The 15,301-nt window shown below is 42.3% G+C and overlaps 1 protein-coding gene and 1 long non-coding RNA gene across 2 annotated transcripts; both read right to left on the minus strand.

Moving 5' to 3' along the window:
• Positions 1 to 756: 756 nt before the first annotated feature.
• LOC123101950 (uncharacterized) lies at positions 757 to 3,727 on the minus strand. The gene is made up of 2 exons (XM_044523198.1): positions 3,431 to 3,727; positions 757 to 1,800 (listed from the first exon to the last, which is right to left on the minus strand). Exon 2 carries the CDS (start codon positions 1,797 to 1,799, stop codon positions 993 to 995), a length of 807 nt encoding a protein of 268 aa, XP_044379133.1. The 5' UTR covers position 1,800; positions 3,431 to 3,727; the 3' UTR covers positions 757 to 992.
• Positions 3,728 to 14,510: 10,783 nt separating this feature from the next.
• On the minus strand, positions 14,511 to 15,111 carry LOC123101951 (uncharacterized). The gene is made up of 3 exons (XR_006448668.1): positions 14,974 to 15,111; positions 14,783 to 14,860; positions 14,511 to 14,665 (listed from the first exon to the last, which is right to left on the minus strand). It is a non-coding gene; the product is annotated as an uncharacterized lncRNA (long non-coding RNA).
• Positions 15,112 to 15,301: the final 190 nt, after the last annotated feature.

The following is a 15,301-nucleotide window of genomic DNA, read 5'->3' on the forward strand; positions in this document are numbered from 1 at the left end:
CTCAACCATGCATGTACAAAACAGTGAGACACTAAATGAGATCACGAAAGGAGTTACAAAAAATGATGCACCTACGCTGAAATTTATAGACAGGTAAGGTATATAGGACCTGTACACCTCACTCAATAAATGAAAAAAACTTTTGTGTCCGTGCATAACTGCAGTGAAGACCATGCCTGAAGCAACATAGCAGTGCGCGAATCTAGCTATACGACAGATGAATGATGATCACAAAAATTGCTGCACGACGGATAATATAGCAAAAACGGCACAAGAATCAAAAGTTCTACGAACTGTGCTAGCAGCTACCCGCATTTTCGATCATGTCTCTGAACCAAACACTCTTGGCTAACCTCACATTCAGACTCTGAACCAAACTCTTGGCTAACCTCACATTCAGAAAACAGCACAGCCCCCACTAGATGGGCATGTAAACGTAGACCAAACCAGAAGAAGAATGAAAACACTCTAATAGCAATCAGGTAGGAGCGGCCAACATTCCCAATCCTGATTCTGAACCCAAACTAGCTGTACAAAGTACAAACTAATCTAATACCAAACTAGCTCTGAAAGTACAGAAAATGGGACTAATATACAGCTGAGGCATCTCGAGAAAAAGAAGCACAGCCCCCTGCTGGTGAAACATAGATCGTACACTTACCAAACACACAACATATCTGAAAAAAGAAGAGAAAACGCATGGATGAGGGAGGAATAAACATCACATAAGCATATCTGAAGAACACATGCCTGCGGTTTTGTCATACTGTACTTCCGAGACTTACACTTACCATTGGCAATTATGGATGCTACATATTACTAACAGTTTTTTGTTTGCCACTAGCACAGGCGACCCAACCGCCAAACCAAGGCAAGAGGAGACATAAATTAATGTCTTAACATACGGAATGAGTGTTACTAACAGAGAATTACTACATGCCAAGATAAATAGAGCCTAAATTCTATTTTGGTCGACGATTTGCAGCTTTAACTCATGCGCCATGAGCTGCTTGGACCCATCCATGCAGATGTGACACCGCCACGAAGATCGAGCGGGTCCGACTCAGTCTCCCTTGCAGAATACCAATGACCTCGCCGTTTGAGTTGAACAGCGGCGCCCCGGACGAGCTCTCAGCAGTTCTCATGTCGACTTCCAATACATTCATGTTGTACCCCAAAGGATCGGGCATGTCAATCCCCCTTGAAGAAACAGTTGTACCTATAGAGACCATTCTAGGCATATTGGACGGCCAAGACACCATCATGCACTGCCTATGATTTATTGGAGTTTTGGCAGAGATCTCAAGGGTAGGGTGTGCTTGGGCGCATACGCCATCGTCTGAGTAATTCTTGAGGCTGCTGTTCTCAACACTCAGAACAATTGTATCTTCACCTGAATCAACCCCAGCTACTGTTGCAGTGCCGTACTTCCTGACAGCATTAACCAACCTAGCTTCCTGAATAGTTTCTTCCTGGTGATCACATAAGACAGTAATGTCCATCATATCCAGTGTCTCTCGTGTCAAAGGTCGAGACGCATTGAAGAGATGGCTCAAACCGTGTGCACTTGTCATGATTAGCAGTCCGGTTGGTCTAGAATAGTAGGCAAAACCAGTAGAAGAATGCCCATTCCTGACCTTGTCGTACCGCGATTCTTTATCTTTTACTGTCTTGACCTCATCAGCCAGGATTTTGAGTTCTTCGAGCTGGTCTTGTTTCGGAGCAAACTGGATGGAAAAGATTGAACCTTTGACCCGATCAAACACCTGTGTCCAGTCAACGTCCTCTTCCGCCATCATGCTGCAGGGAAAAGAGTCGATTTGGGATCAATGGGTGATGAATAACCAGCGAATACTGGAAAGCAGGAGGGAATTGGGGGAAAGTACAAGGTGGAGGCAGTGATGGACCTAGGAACTTATTTTTCACTAGATTCATTGTCGAAAATACTCTTTTAACAACAACAACAACAACAAAGCCTTTAGTCCCAAACAAGTTGGGGTAGGCTAGAGGTGAAACCCATAAGATCTCGCAACCAACTCATGGCTCTGGCACATGGATAGCAAGCTTCCACGCACCCCTGTCCGTAGCTAGCTCTTTGTCGATACTCCAATCCTTCAGGTCTCTCTTAACGGACTCCTCCCATGTCAAAATCGGTCGACCCCGCCCTCTCTTGACATTCTCCGCACGCTTTAGCCGTCCGCTATGCACTGGAGCTTCTGGAGGCCTGCGCTGAATATGCCCAAACCATCTCAAACGATGTTGGACAAGCTTCTCCTCAATTGGTGCTACCCCAACTCTATCTCGTATATCATCATTCCGGACTCGATCCTTCCTCGTGTGGCCACACATCCATCTCAACATACGCATCTCCGCCACACATAACTGTTGAACATGTCGCCTTTTAGTCGGCCAACACTCCGCGCCATACAACATTGCGGGTCGAACCGCCGTCCTGTAGAACTTGCCTTTTAGCTTTTGTGGCACTCTCTTGTCACAGAGAATGCCAGAAGCTTGGCGCCACTTCATCCATCCGGCTTTGATTCGATGGTTCACATCTTCATCAATACCCCCATCCTCCTGCAACATTGACCCCAAATACCGAAAGGTGTCCTTCCGAGGTACCACCTGGCCATCAAGGCTAACCTCCTCCTCCTCACAGCTAGTAGTACTGAAACCGCACATCATGTACTCGGTTTTAGTTCTACTAAGCCTAAACCCTTTCGATTCCAAGGTTTGTCTCCATAACTCTAACTTCCTATTTACCCCCATCCGACTATCGTCAACTAGCACCACATCATCCGCAAAGAGCATACACCATGGGATATCGAAAATACTCTTTTAACAGAAGAAAAAAAAACATCATATGACATTTGTGAATGTTTAAGAACATCGAAAGGCAGTGCAACAAACATTACTAAATACTCAGTCCATTTGGCTGTGCTCATATGCATGCAGTCTGTTCATTGGCTGTGAGCTTTTGAGTTGTAGTTTCACTCTGATGCAAACAAATTTATATTTACACAAGCAGAAGTGATGCGAACATAACTACTATACTATGCATTCGTCTCTTCTTCTTCATCAAATTGATCCAATCATTCACTGGATCCATTGATGCTAAAATGATATGAACTCTAGTACTCTACCATCAGTACAATCAAGCAAATATGCATGCAGTCTGTTCATTGGCTTGGCTGTGAACTTTTGAGTTGTAGTTTCACTCTGATGCAAACAAAATTATGTTTACACAAGCAGAAGTGATGCGAACATAACTACTCTGCATCCGTCTCTTCTTCTTCATCAAATTGATCCAATCATTCATTGGATCCATTGATGCAAAAATGATATGAACTCTAGTGCTCTACCATCAGTACAATCAAGCAAATAGCAAGCAGTACATGGAGGGGGTAGGCACGGGGCAGCAGTAACTCACGCACGAGGCCGAGGCCACGGCCGGCACTGGGAGCGGGGAGGGTCGGAGGAGACGAGGGCGTCGACCGTCGGTACCGGAGGCGCGGGCGAGAGGAGCTCCTCCTGAGCGGCAGTGCGACCGTCTGGTCCGGCTCGGCGGGTCGGCGGGTCGCGGCGGTTGCTTCGGGCCTCCGGCCACCGGCGGTCAGCGCCGAACTACCGATGAGAAGGAGCGGCGGCGGCAGACTGGGTAAGCGCCGAGCGGCGGCGCGTCCTGGTGACTGGTGACTAGGTCGCGTCGCTGTGGGCTGTGGGCTCAGATGTGATTTTTTTTCTTAGGAACCGGCTCGCTCACATGTGATGTGACGGCAGAATATCAGTTGGGCCTCGGCTCAATTCAGTTTGGGCTGACATATTACGCGCACTCTAGCCTTATAAGCGCCTAAGAAACTGAACTAGCACATCATCATATCTTGAGATAAACGAAGTCGCGATAGACGCTTCCATAGTCTGTCGCCGGAAACATCTCCTCCCACTGAACACACATTTTGGAAGGCCTAAAATAAGGGACCTCCTATCTGCCGCTCTTTACGGCAAATTGCCGGCCGCACGCACAGGCGGATATTCGACTCGGACGGCCCTAGCTAGCGACTGTAGCTCTGTAGAACTCAAAAAAAGTCACGCTCTGTAGGGATCAAATGCAGGAGGTCCAGTTCCAAATGACCTGCTATTACCACTTGAGCTAGCAAGCTTATCTGAATATTGAGCTGTGCGAAACAATTAGGAACCAAAACCATCACAGATCTGAGTTTTTTCTTAAATTCCAAACGCAGACATTCGGTTGAACAAAAAGGGGAATGTCCTATGAAATTTTTGAACAAACTCGTAAAAAACTCAAACACTTTTGAAAACCGGGAACAGTTTTTGAACATAATGAACGCCATTTGGAACCTCTGGGAAAAAAATTAAAACGCGAACATTTTTTCAAAAGGGAACATTTTCTAAAGTAACAAAAACTTTTGGAAAACATGAGCATTTTTTGAAACGCCGCAAATTTTTTTTAAAAAAACAAACATTTTTAAAATTCCAAACAAAATTTGGACACACAAACATTTTTAAACACTCTGGAACAAAATTTGAAAATACGAACAATTTTGAAATATGCAAACAATTATTGAAATGGGAACATTTTTTGAACTCTGGAATAAAAAATTTTAACATGAATTTTTTGAAATTTGTGAAGAATTTTAAAACAAGAACATTTTTTGAATCTTCCAAACAAAATTTGGAAACATGAACATCCTTTAAAATTAGCAAACAAGTTTTTTTAACGGAAATATTTATGTAAATCCCCAATTTTTTCCAAAAAAGTTTTGAAATTCTGAATAAAAGCATAAAGAAAAGAAAAGGAACAAAAAATAAAAGAAGAAAAGAAAAAGAAACAGAAAAAGTAAAAAGATAAAACAAATAATAAAAAACCATTAGTAAGGAAAAAACGAGTAAAATCGGTTCAGGAACTTTCTGGAATGTTCACAAAACCGGAAAAACCAAGTTGAAACCTTCCAGTATGTTCCCAAAACCGGATACGGTGCTCGTTAGCTTCTAACATGGTCTGACCCAATTCAATCGCTAGCTTGATCGGGTCTATGCGGATCAACTACTCGATGCAAAGTGCGTCAAATAGGAAAAACATTCAGAAAAATGCAAGTAGTGGTGTCAAATTTAGGACTTGAACTCTGGTGGGCTGAAGACACTATCCTCCTAATCATCCAACCATGAGTCACTATGGGTGTGCCACGGCACACCAGGCACACCTCTAGGTCCGCCAATGGGTGGAGGAGGACGTACCCAAGGACGCCGGTGGGAGTCACCGGTCGGTGGGTCGCAGGATCAAGTTTACCATTTCGTTGCCGACAGCATGTGGGTCGATTATAGAGTTCCGTCGCCGGTCATGGCTCGATTAATGGGTCGCGGGATCAGCTCCGAGGTCTCGTCGCCAACCGTTGTGTCGGGGCCTGGGATTTCATCGCCAGATCAATCCAGTTCAGGATTTTCTCGAACGTGTCGGTGGTGAAGTACTTTTTTAGGGAGCTCCTGTGTCCTGTCGGGGTTGGCTATGGGCGTTGCTGTGTGCCGTCTACTACGAGCCATATCATGGCTCACATGCAGTGGCGCACGTATTGGGTCGGCCCAATGGCCACCACTCACCAGTTGGCTTTTTTGTTTTATTTCTTCTTTCATTTTTATTCATGTTTTTGTTTTTGTTTTTTTGCTTTATTTTTTCACTTTGTTTATAGTATAAAAAAATTAACATACAATTTTTACAAATGTTAATCTTGCATTTCTAAATGTTAAATGTGTATACAAAAATATTTTTGATGCACATGAAAATGTATAAATGTGAAACAAAAAAGTAGAATGTGCTAATCATGTGTACAAAAAATGTCTATATATTCTAAAAAATGCTCATTTAATTGACAAAAATGATTCATATGTGCGAAAAATGCTAATCTTACATTTGAAAATGTTAAATGTGTATCAAAAATGTATTTGATGCACATAAAAAATGTATAAATGTGAAACAAAACAAGTGGAACATGTTAGTCATGTTTACGAAAAATATTAATCATGTGTGTGGAAAATGTTATACATTGTAAAAAAATGTTCATGCAATTCGAAAACATGAATCATGTGTGCAAAAAAAAGTTATTCATGTGTATGATTTTTTTTAAATGCACAAGGAAAATGTACAGAAGTGAAACAAAAAAGTGGATCATGTTAATCATTTGTTCGACAAATGTTAGTTATGTGTGAGAGAATTGTTTATACATTGTAAAAAATGTTTATTTAAATAAAAAAATCTTAATCATGTTCACAAGTTTTAAAAAATGTCTATACAATGTTAATCTTTTGCACAGTTCAGAAAAAATGTACAACTGTATTTGGAAAAATATTATCGTGTATTTGAAAAGGTGTTTAAAAAGGTACATTTGAAAAACAATGTATTTACACAATCTACTTAATGTATTTGAAAAATGTCCAACATCTATCACCAAAATGTTTCATGTGTGCTCTAAAAATGCACATTGTATGCCTAGAAAAAGAAGACGTGAGTGCAGAAAAAAAACCCAGAAAGAAACATATATTTTAAAAACTCTTTAACATATATTTGAAAATTTTCCAACATGTATCAGAAAAATGTTTCATGTGTGCTCGAAAAATATACATTGTGTACCAAGAAAAAGTAGACATGGGGCCAAAAAAAAACCCACAAAAACATATATTTTAAAAATTCGTTATCATGTATTTGGGAAAAAAATTAGCATGCATAAAAAATGTTTCAGGTGTATAATAAAGAGCGTACAACGTGTATGAAAAAAAGTAGACATCAGAGCAAAAAATATAAAAATGTTAATTGTTTATTTTGAAAAATATTAAACATTCAGAAAAAATGTTTCCTATGTATACAAAAAATATCCGTATATGACAACGTAGATATCAGAACTTCTAATATAAAATATGTTAATCATTTATTTATAAATGTTAAAACATGCATAATTGTTTTTGATATATACAAAAAATGTACATTGTGTGGGGAAAAGGTAGATATATGTTGAAAAACCAACAAAAATAGAAGAAAATTAAGAACCAAATGAAAATCAGACAAAACCAACAAATACTAGAAAAAAGAAACAAAACCAAAGAAAAGAAAAAAAATGAAAAATCCCATGAAGACCTAGAAAAACATGAAGAAAAAAGAAAAAGAAAAGGCAAAAGGCAAAACAAAAAAGCAGTAGAAAACTGAAGAAACCAAGAAAAAACAAATAATGACAGTAGAAAAAAAAGAAATTCACAAAAGTTTTAAAAACTATTCTCGTTTTTTTCCAAAAAAATGTTCATGTTTCCAAATAGTGATCTAAGAAAATATTCAGATTTAGAAAGTGCTACTTTCAAAACAAATTAAATTTTGATGTGTTTCTAAAAAAATGATTGAAAAACTAAGTAAAGACCAAAAAAGTTGGAAACTAGAATGAAAAAAAGCATTCCCTTCAATATGTTGTTCGAGAACCTATCGAGCGCCAATGGGCCGGCTGAGTCTCGATGCCCCTGTGTGTCACCCTCTTATTTGACGCATGTGGGAATAACTTTTTTTCTCTAGCATGTTATTTCCTTCACGTTTCGGTGTCAGTGTCCGTCGATGTCCCTTGGGAGCACCTATTCCATGTTGACAGGATGAAATTGTTATGTGGTCCCTTGAAGCCCTCGCTCGCTCAACTCGGCTTCGTGCTCCCTCATTCGCTTAGGTTTTTCCCCTTCAATCCTGTGCTAGCTCAGAAAAAATGGCTATCATTTATTTATTTGAAAAAGATTGTTAAATCAAAAAACGTTCATAGATTTAAAAAATTTTGCACATTAAAAAAACCATAATTGTTAAAAAATATTCGTGAACTTACAAAATATGAGTGGATCTCAAACAATGTTCGTGAATTAGAAAAAGCTTCACAAATTAGAAAATATTCATAGAGTTGAAAAATGTGCATGAACTTTCAATAAATTTGTAAATTTAAAAAGTGTTCTTTACTTTCAATAAATCTTCAAGATATTTATTAAATGTTCATGAATGAAACTGTGAAAAAAGGAAGGAAATAAACAAACAATTGGTAAATTCATCAAGCAAGGAGATGGCTCCACACAACGAAGTGAAGTAGAGCACTCCATCCATTTTGAGCGAGCATAGTTACTTAGTTGATTTGAAGTTTTGTTCTTAGCCTAGTGAAACTTCTGTTTGTCATGCTTCAAATAGTGTTTCTGTTGTATGTTGCTTAAAAGTGTGTATAAGTTGTGAATGGTGCTGGCAGAACTATATATGCAGAACTATAGTGATGGGCTTCATAATAATAATCATGTGTGGTGTCAATTTTGTGTGTATCAGGAAACACAACACCGACCTGCTATAGTTAACAACAGCGACAGGTTAATGACCATTCATTGGACGGCTGATGAATGACAAGTATATGGTATCTATGGCAGCCTCTTTGATAAGTAAGAGCGTTAAACCCAAAGAGGAGCAAAAGGAATTAACAAGATTTTTTTTAGCAAGGTTTCACTACAAAAGTTATAAAAGTAATTCGATAGGATGTTCGATAGTAAGATAATTCATAAGACGGTAAACAATAACAAGAACAATAAAGTGCAGCTAGTGGCCCACATATGCTAAGGACAAGTGGATGTGTTTCTTATAGTGATTAAAACGCTCTTGAGGACACACAAAAATTTCGCCAAGTCACTTTCACCAAATTCCATTGAGTTACCTTCTGTTGTTTTGATAAGTGTTGTGCGGGTAGACATGCACTAAGGTACTACCCTTATTTGGACAAATAACTACTTATGATTGTATTCTCCATGTAAGTATTCACAAATACAAGAGAAATAATTAAGATAAATCTATCATAGCATTAACTTTAGGATCAAATCAGCCCCTTGTGCAATAATTCTTAAATTGGGGTTTAGGTTTCTATCAATCTCGCAACCAATCATCTACAAACTAATCCCACAATGTCTTCCCCTAGTCCCAATTAATGCTGGTGCTTCAAATAGTGTTTCTGTTGTATGTTGCTTAAAAGTGTGTATATATTCTGGATGGTGTTGGCAGAACTATATGTATGTAAAACTCTCTCAATTGGTATTCTTTTTACCATTAGGTGTCCAATAGTGATGTGCTTCATAACAATAATTGTTGAACATGTGCTTCATACGTAAATGTTGAACATGTCGCCTTTTAGTGGGCTAACAGTCAGTGCCATACAACATCGCGGGTCGAATCGCCGTCCTATAAAACTTGCCTTTTAGATTACGTGGCATTCTCTCTTGTCAGAGAGAATGCCATGTCGCCACTTCATCCATCCGACTTTGATTAAATGGTTCACATCCTCATCGATACCCCCATCCTTCTACAACATTGACCCCAAATACCTAAAGGTGTCCTTCCGAGGCACCACTTGCCCATCAAGGCTAACTTCCTCCTCCTCGTGCCTAGTTGTACTGAAACCACACCTCATGTACTCGGTTTTAATTCTAGTAAGTCTGAAACCTTTCAACTCCAGGGTTTGTCTCCATAGCTCTAACTTCCTATTAACCACTGTCCAACTATCATCGACTAGCATCACATCATCCGTAAAGAGCATACACAATGGAATATCTCCTTGTATATCTCTAGTGATCTCATCCATCACCAAAGTAAAAAAGATAAGGGATCAAAGCTAACCCTAGTGCCATCCTATTTTCATCAGAAAGTCATTAGTGTCGCCATCATTTGTTCGAACACTAAACGATATTCAAAACATTAAACGATATCCAACATCACATGATTACTAGCAACAAGACTTCTCCGATGTCCTCAAGAACTACTAAATCTACTCACGGAACATCATATGGATCATGATCAGTGGGTAACTGGGTATGAATAGATGGTAAACAATTTGAACATAACAGTCTTTCATCGATAAAACACCTAAGCATCAACTACAAGATGTAATCAACACAAAAAAGTACTCTCAGCAACCGATTTGAGGTTATGATACATAGATTGAATAGATGGATGAACTAGGGTTGATGATGAAGATGGTGATGGTGAAGATTGAAAGGACATGGATATCACCCAGAGGGGGGGGGGTGTGAATAGGTGTTATAAAATAATTATGGTTTAGACTTGAATAAATGCGGAATAAACCTAATGTTTAATTTACCAACCATAAAACCTAAACACACTAGGCTCAACCATGTGCACCAACAACTTATGCTAACCAAGATAAAAAAACTAAGTGATAGCAAGATATATAACTTCAAGCACGAAGGCTGTCACAAAGTAAGTGCATAAGTAAATGACTCGCTAAGAGATAACTGAGGCATGCAGAGACGATGATGTATCTCGAAGTTCACACCATTGCGGATGCTAATCTTTATTGGAGTGTTGTGGGGGCACAATGCTGTGGGGCCACTGTATTATCCTCACACCCTCGCACAATGCAAGGTGTCGTGACTGCACTAAGGGACCCTTCAGGGTGGTCACCGAACCCGTACAATTGGCGACCCTTGGGGGCATTCATCGAACCTGTACAAATTGGTCGGGGCAATATCCACAACTTAATTGGAGACCCTGAAGCTTGCCCGTAGCTTTACACCACATTGATTGAGCTTCGCGACTCCACCAACCGTCTAGCGCACCCAAGAACCAAAGAGGCACAAGCTCTAGGGTGCCCAAACACCCAAGAGTAATAAGCTTCTCAACTTAATTCACTTCCACGTATCATCGTGGAGAAACTCGAACTGATGCAACTAATGCAAAGCCAAGAACACACGAAGTGCTCAAATCCCTCACTCTCAAATCGCACCAAAACAACGAAAATTATGGAGGAATATGAGAGGAAGAACAAGAAGAACAAAAAAGAACTCCAGGATCTAGATCCTTAAGGTTCCCCTCACTAAGAGGAGAGACGAGTTGGTGGAGAATGTAGAAATAGATCTCCTCTCACTTTTTCCTCATGGGGGGAATAATGATAAAGCAAGCTCCAAGAGGTCAACAATAATGGGAGAAAACTTGGTTAAGAATGTCAGGGTCAATGGGGAAGAAGACTCACCTTATATAGCCAGAAGGAGAATCCAACCGTTATGTTTTGGAAAAGCTCAAGCGGTACAACCGCTAAAGAAAACAGTACAACCGCTAATTATTGATGGGTAACAGAACTCCCCATGGTAATACGCGCAGCACAACAACGGAAGTACCGCACAAACAGTACTTCCGCTTAAGGGAACAATACTGCCGCTAATTATTGGTGGGTAATAGTACTCCTCACGGTAGGCCGTAGGGCCCACCTGTCAGGTGGTGGACACGTGGCAATTTTCTATTCGTTTGCTTTGCCGAGCATTGCTCTAGCATGTACTCGGGGTAGGCCATGGGTCGCCTGTCGGTGGTGGACACATGGTAGTTTACTAGTCGTTTAATTTCCCGAGCATGGCTCTCGGCAAATTCTGGGCTCGGCTTAGGCCGTGGGTCCGGCCCGTCAAGTGACGGACACGTGGTGGCATCGTCCTTATTGTTGTCTCCTGAGAGGCATTCCTTTGCTCTCGGCAATGCTGCGCCACGTGGCAACAACCGTTTCCGTCTGTTGTCCGTGAATTAGCTTTATATTGCCGAGACACACTGTTTGCCGAGTGTCTAACGTTTGGTTCTTGGCAAAATCATGTTTGTCTGAGAGGTGTACATCGGGTACACTTTGCCGAGTTTATTTGGCCCTTTGCCAACAATATTAAATGATACTCACAAGGGGTTAGAGACTGTTGTATTCAGATGCATCTGTGATTGTTAACATAAGGAGTGTACGAGACATTGATATGGCAACTTCATGAAAAAGTTCCGTGAGGCTTCAGCTCTTCAGGACTTCTTGCTTCGATCAGAAGCTCTTCAGGGCATGTATAATAAGCTTAAAGTGGTTTACAAATTGTGGAGTCTGGCCAATGCTAAGAGCATCTCTAGCCAATGCGCGGGGGGTTGGACGGCCCGGGCGCATCCTCGTCGTCGCTATCAAGGACGACCACGCCGCCCTCCTCGCGTCCGCGGCGCTGAGCGACGATCTCCTCGAAGGCCCGACGTTGGCACTCCATCTGCTCGCGGACGTAGTCCGCCTTCGCCCACTTGAGGGCGGTCTCGTCGGCGGCGGCCATGGCCTCGTGCATCTTCTTCACGGGGAGCAAACCCAGCTTGGTCTTCGGTCGGATGAGGCAGTAGGAAGAAGGAGAGGGGCGGCCTCCCTCGCTGATGACAAGGGCGCCGCCGCGAGTGCGGCGCCCAGTGACGTCTCTTGTGGCTTCGGCTTGACAAGGCGAAGCGCCGGCGAGCCGGCGGACAGAGAGCCAGAGCCCAAAGACGATGTTGTCCCTGTCTCCATTCGCCGCGGCGGCGAGAGGAGGGGGGCGCCGGGTACTCCAAGCGCGGCGTGTTGTCAGCCTCGATGTGCTCGAGGACGGCCTCGAGGGTGCGGCCTGGAACGCCCCACCATCGGCGCCTCCCCTCGAAGTTGTGGCAGCCGCGGGCTCGGCACCGTTGGTGAGGGCGATCTGCTCCTCGTGGCGCCGCTCGAAGTACGCCGTCCACAGCGCGTTGCTATCGGGGACGTACCGCGGTTGGTTCCGCTGCGACGCCTATCGTCGGCGTATGCTACAACCGTGTACCGAAGAAGTTACAACCACGTGTACCAGAGCTGCAACCGTTTGGTGATGCTACGACCGTGTAAGCCGGACCTGCAACCGGCGACGCCCGTCGCCACCGAGGCTGCAAGCACGAGCACAAGGAGTTGCAAACGGGTGGCGCTGCATGCTTGGTCCGGCGACAGTGTGACTGGAGTGGTACGACCATGGATGTTTTGCTTGCTATGACACGGCAGGTGTGTGCTGGAACAAGTACGGCCGTGTACTGCCACCATGGCCGCAAAATGCTGGAACCATGGAGGCCAAAAGCTGGGACCTCAACATCCACGTGTTGGAACCCCACGGCCGGGGTGCTGCGACCACGGCTACCGCCACGACAGCGGCGAGCATGTGCTGTGACCACGTCGGCCGCCTGCTGGGACCTCCACACCGCGCGCTGGAACACCGTCAACTGGGGTGTTGCGGCTACGTTCTTCGGTAACGGCAACGGCGAGCACGTACTGCGACTATGGTGGCCGTGTGCTGGCTGATGACGAGCAACGACGGAGCGCTACGAGATGGCGGCCGTGTGCTGGCCGGCAATGACCAACGGCAGAGCGCTACAAGATGGCTGCCGCAAAGGCCGGCCGGGTGCCGCGAGGAGCGTGTGCACAAGGACGAGCAGTTTCGCTAATCACCGCCGGCTGGATCGAAATGGCTGTGCGCGTGGTGAAAAGGGAAAGACAGACGTAATCTGTTGTGGCCGAAAAGATCATACGCATGCGGTACAACCGGCCAAATTTTGGGTGGGTCGACCGACGGCTAGTAGTGGCCTTTTTTTTGCGGGGGAGGCCTTTCTTTTTTCCGTTGAAATGCGCAGCCCTTTTTGCATGGTTAGAAAAAAATGCAGCAAACAAATTAAGGACTTAAAAAGGCTGCATAAGAGAGCTCATTATGGGTAAGTTTAATGTGAGGAGACAAACAGGTAGGAGGCTGGAAGGCCCAATCTTGCTAAGTGTAATGAAACAACTAAATGCATGGAGCAAAACAATCGGGATCAATACAAATGCTTGGAGAATGAGTTTGAAGCAGAGATAAGTTCATGTTATCTCAAGGGCGTGTACAAGGAGCCGGAACCCGAACAATAATTCTTATGATCTTATCTGATGTTGACGAGGACCCAACTTCAAACTAATGTGTTCTCTCATGTTGATTTGCTTTACATATCATTGCTTAGTACTGAGTACTATGTTTTATCTTATAAATCATTGCAGAGACAAATGTGCGCAAGTGGTTGAAGAACATGTAGAAGCTCGAGAACAAACTCCAAGGAGGTGGAGTAATGAACATGTTTTTAGTCACATTTTTACTGCTCACTGTAGTGTCTTTGGCTCAATAAGCATTTCGGGAAAGAAGTGCTCAAGGGGTTGTTGAGTAATCTGTAGATGATATAGAACCTATAGCTAATTACAAGAGGTATTAACCTGATTTGTACATATTTACATGTGGAAATAGATTGAAGAACCTGTAACTGTATTAGTGTATTGTTTTCCTAACTCTAGGAAGAAAACTTCTGTGAACATGACTCCTACTAAGCAAACATCTATGAAAAAGGCCACTGCCAAAGGAAATGAGAAGATAACTCCAGTGAAGAAAGCTGCAGCTAAAGCAAAGAAACATGGAGCATGCATGCTTTGGTAAAAAAAACATGGATGAACTCTGTTCTCAACAATTTACTTGCTGCACACCACCCATTTACCAAAACCATATAAAGTCCCAAAATATCAACATATAGTTTATAGTGTGGTATAACATTGTAAGCATCACAAGGATGTCACATAGGAGTGTATTGCACAATGCACATAAGCTTACATATTTGAATTAAAATATAATCGATCTACAAAAAACCAGAATATACATACTTGAGAATGAAGTGATAATCTAGATAATTTGTAGATGGAACTAGTTAAAAGAGGAGACGTGTACCTCTTGCAATAACTTCTCCAAGGTCTGATACATTCGCAGTCAACTCTCTGGTACTTCGGTATTTTTTGAGTGTGTGAAAAACCCCAATCTATGGAGTTAGCATAACACATTTCTCAGTGCTAACATTTTGCTAATAACACTTTGTTACAAAGAATGGATGGCAGTGATCAAGCGAACCATCGATATAGGATAGAACTGAACTTACAGAAATACAAACTTCAGCATTATGGCCATTTTGACTGTCTGAAAGGCCTTTACATAGGCTCATCAACGTATTTTCCAACTGATAATTTCAGAAAGAAAAAACATAGAAGTCAAGAGCAAGAAGCAAACGAATATCACACAAATATAATTTATTTTCACTTTATTAACCTAACAAATACCTAATACACCCACCTCAATTGTGGTAGAAATGCATTTTCCATTCATACATTCAATAAGATCACCTTCTTGGATTCCGAGTATCTCAGCATCAGATCCTTTCGACACCTAAGGTTCAATTGCCAAATAATTAAACCATATACGCATGGGAAAAATAGCACTTTCAGGAAGGTGCACTAGTAGAAAACAGGGCTTTGGTCACAGCGCAATATACACATTAGTCCCGGTTGCATTACAAACTCGAGCGGCTAAAGGCATTAGTCCCGATTCAAATGGGCCCTTTAGTCTCGGTTTGAGACACGAACCAGGACTAAAGGGCATCGCACCCATTAGTCACGATTCG

This window comes from Triticum aestivum, chromosome 5A, assembly GCF_018294505.1.
Source record: "Triticum aestivum cultivar Chinese Spring chromosome 5A, IWGSC CS RefSeq v2.1, whole genome shotgun sequence".
Classification (NCBI taxonomy): Eukaryota; Viridiplantae; Streptophyta; class Magnoliopsida; order Poales; family Poaceae; genus Triticum; species Triticum aestivum.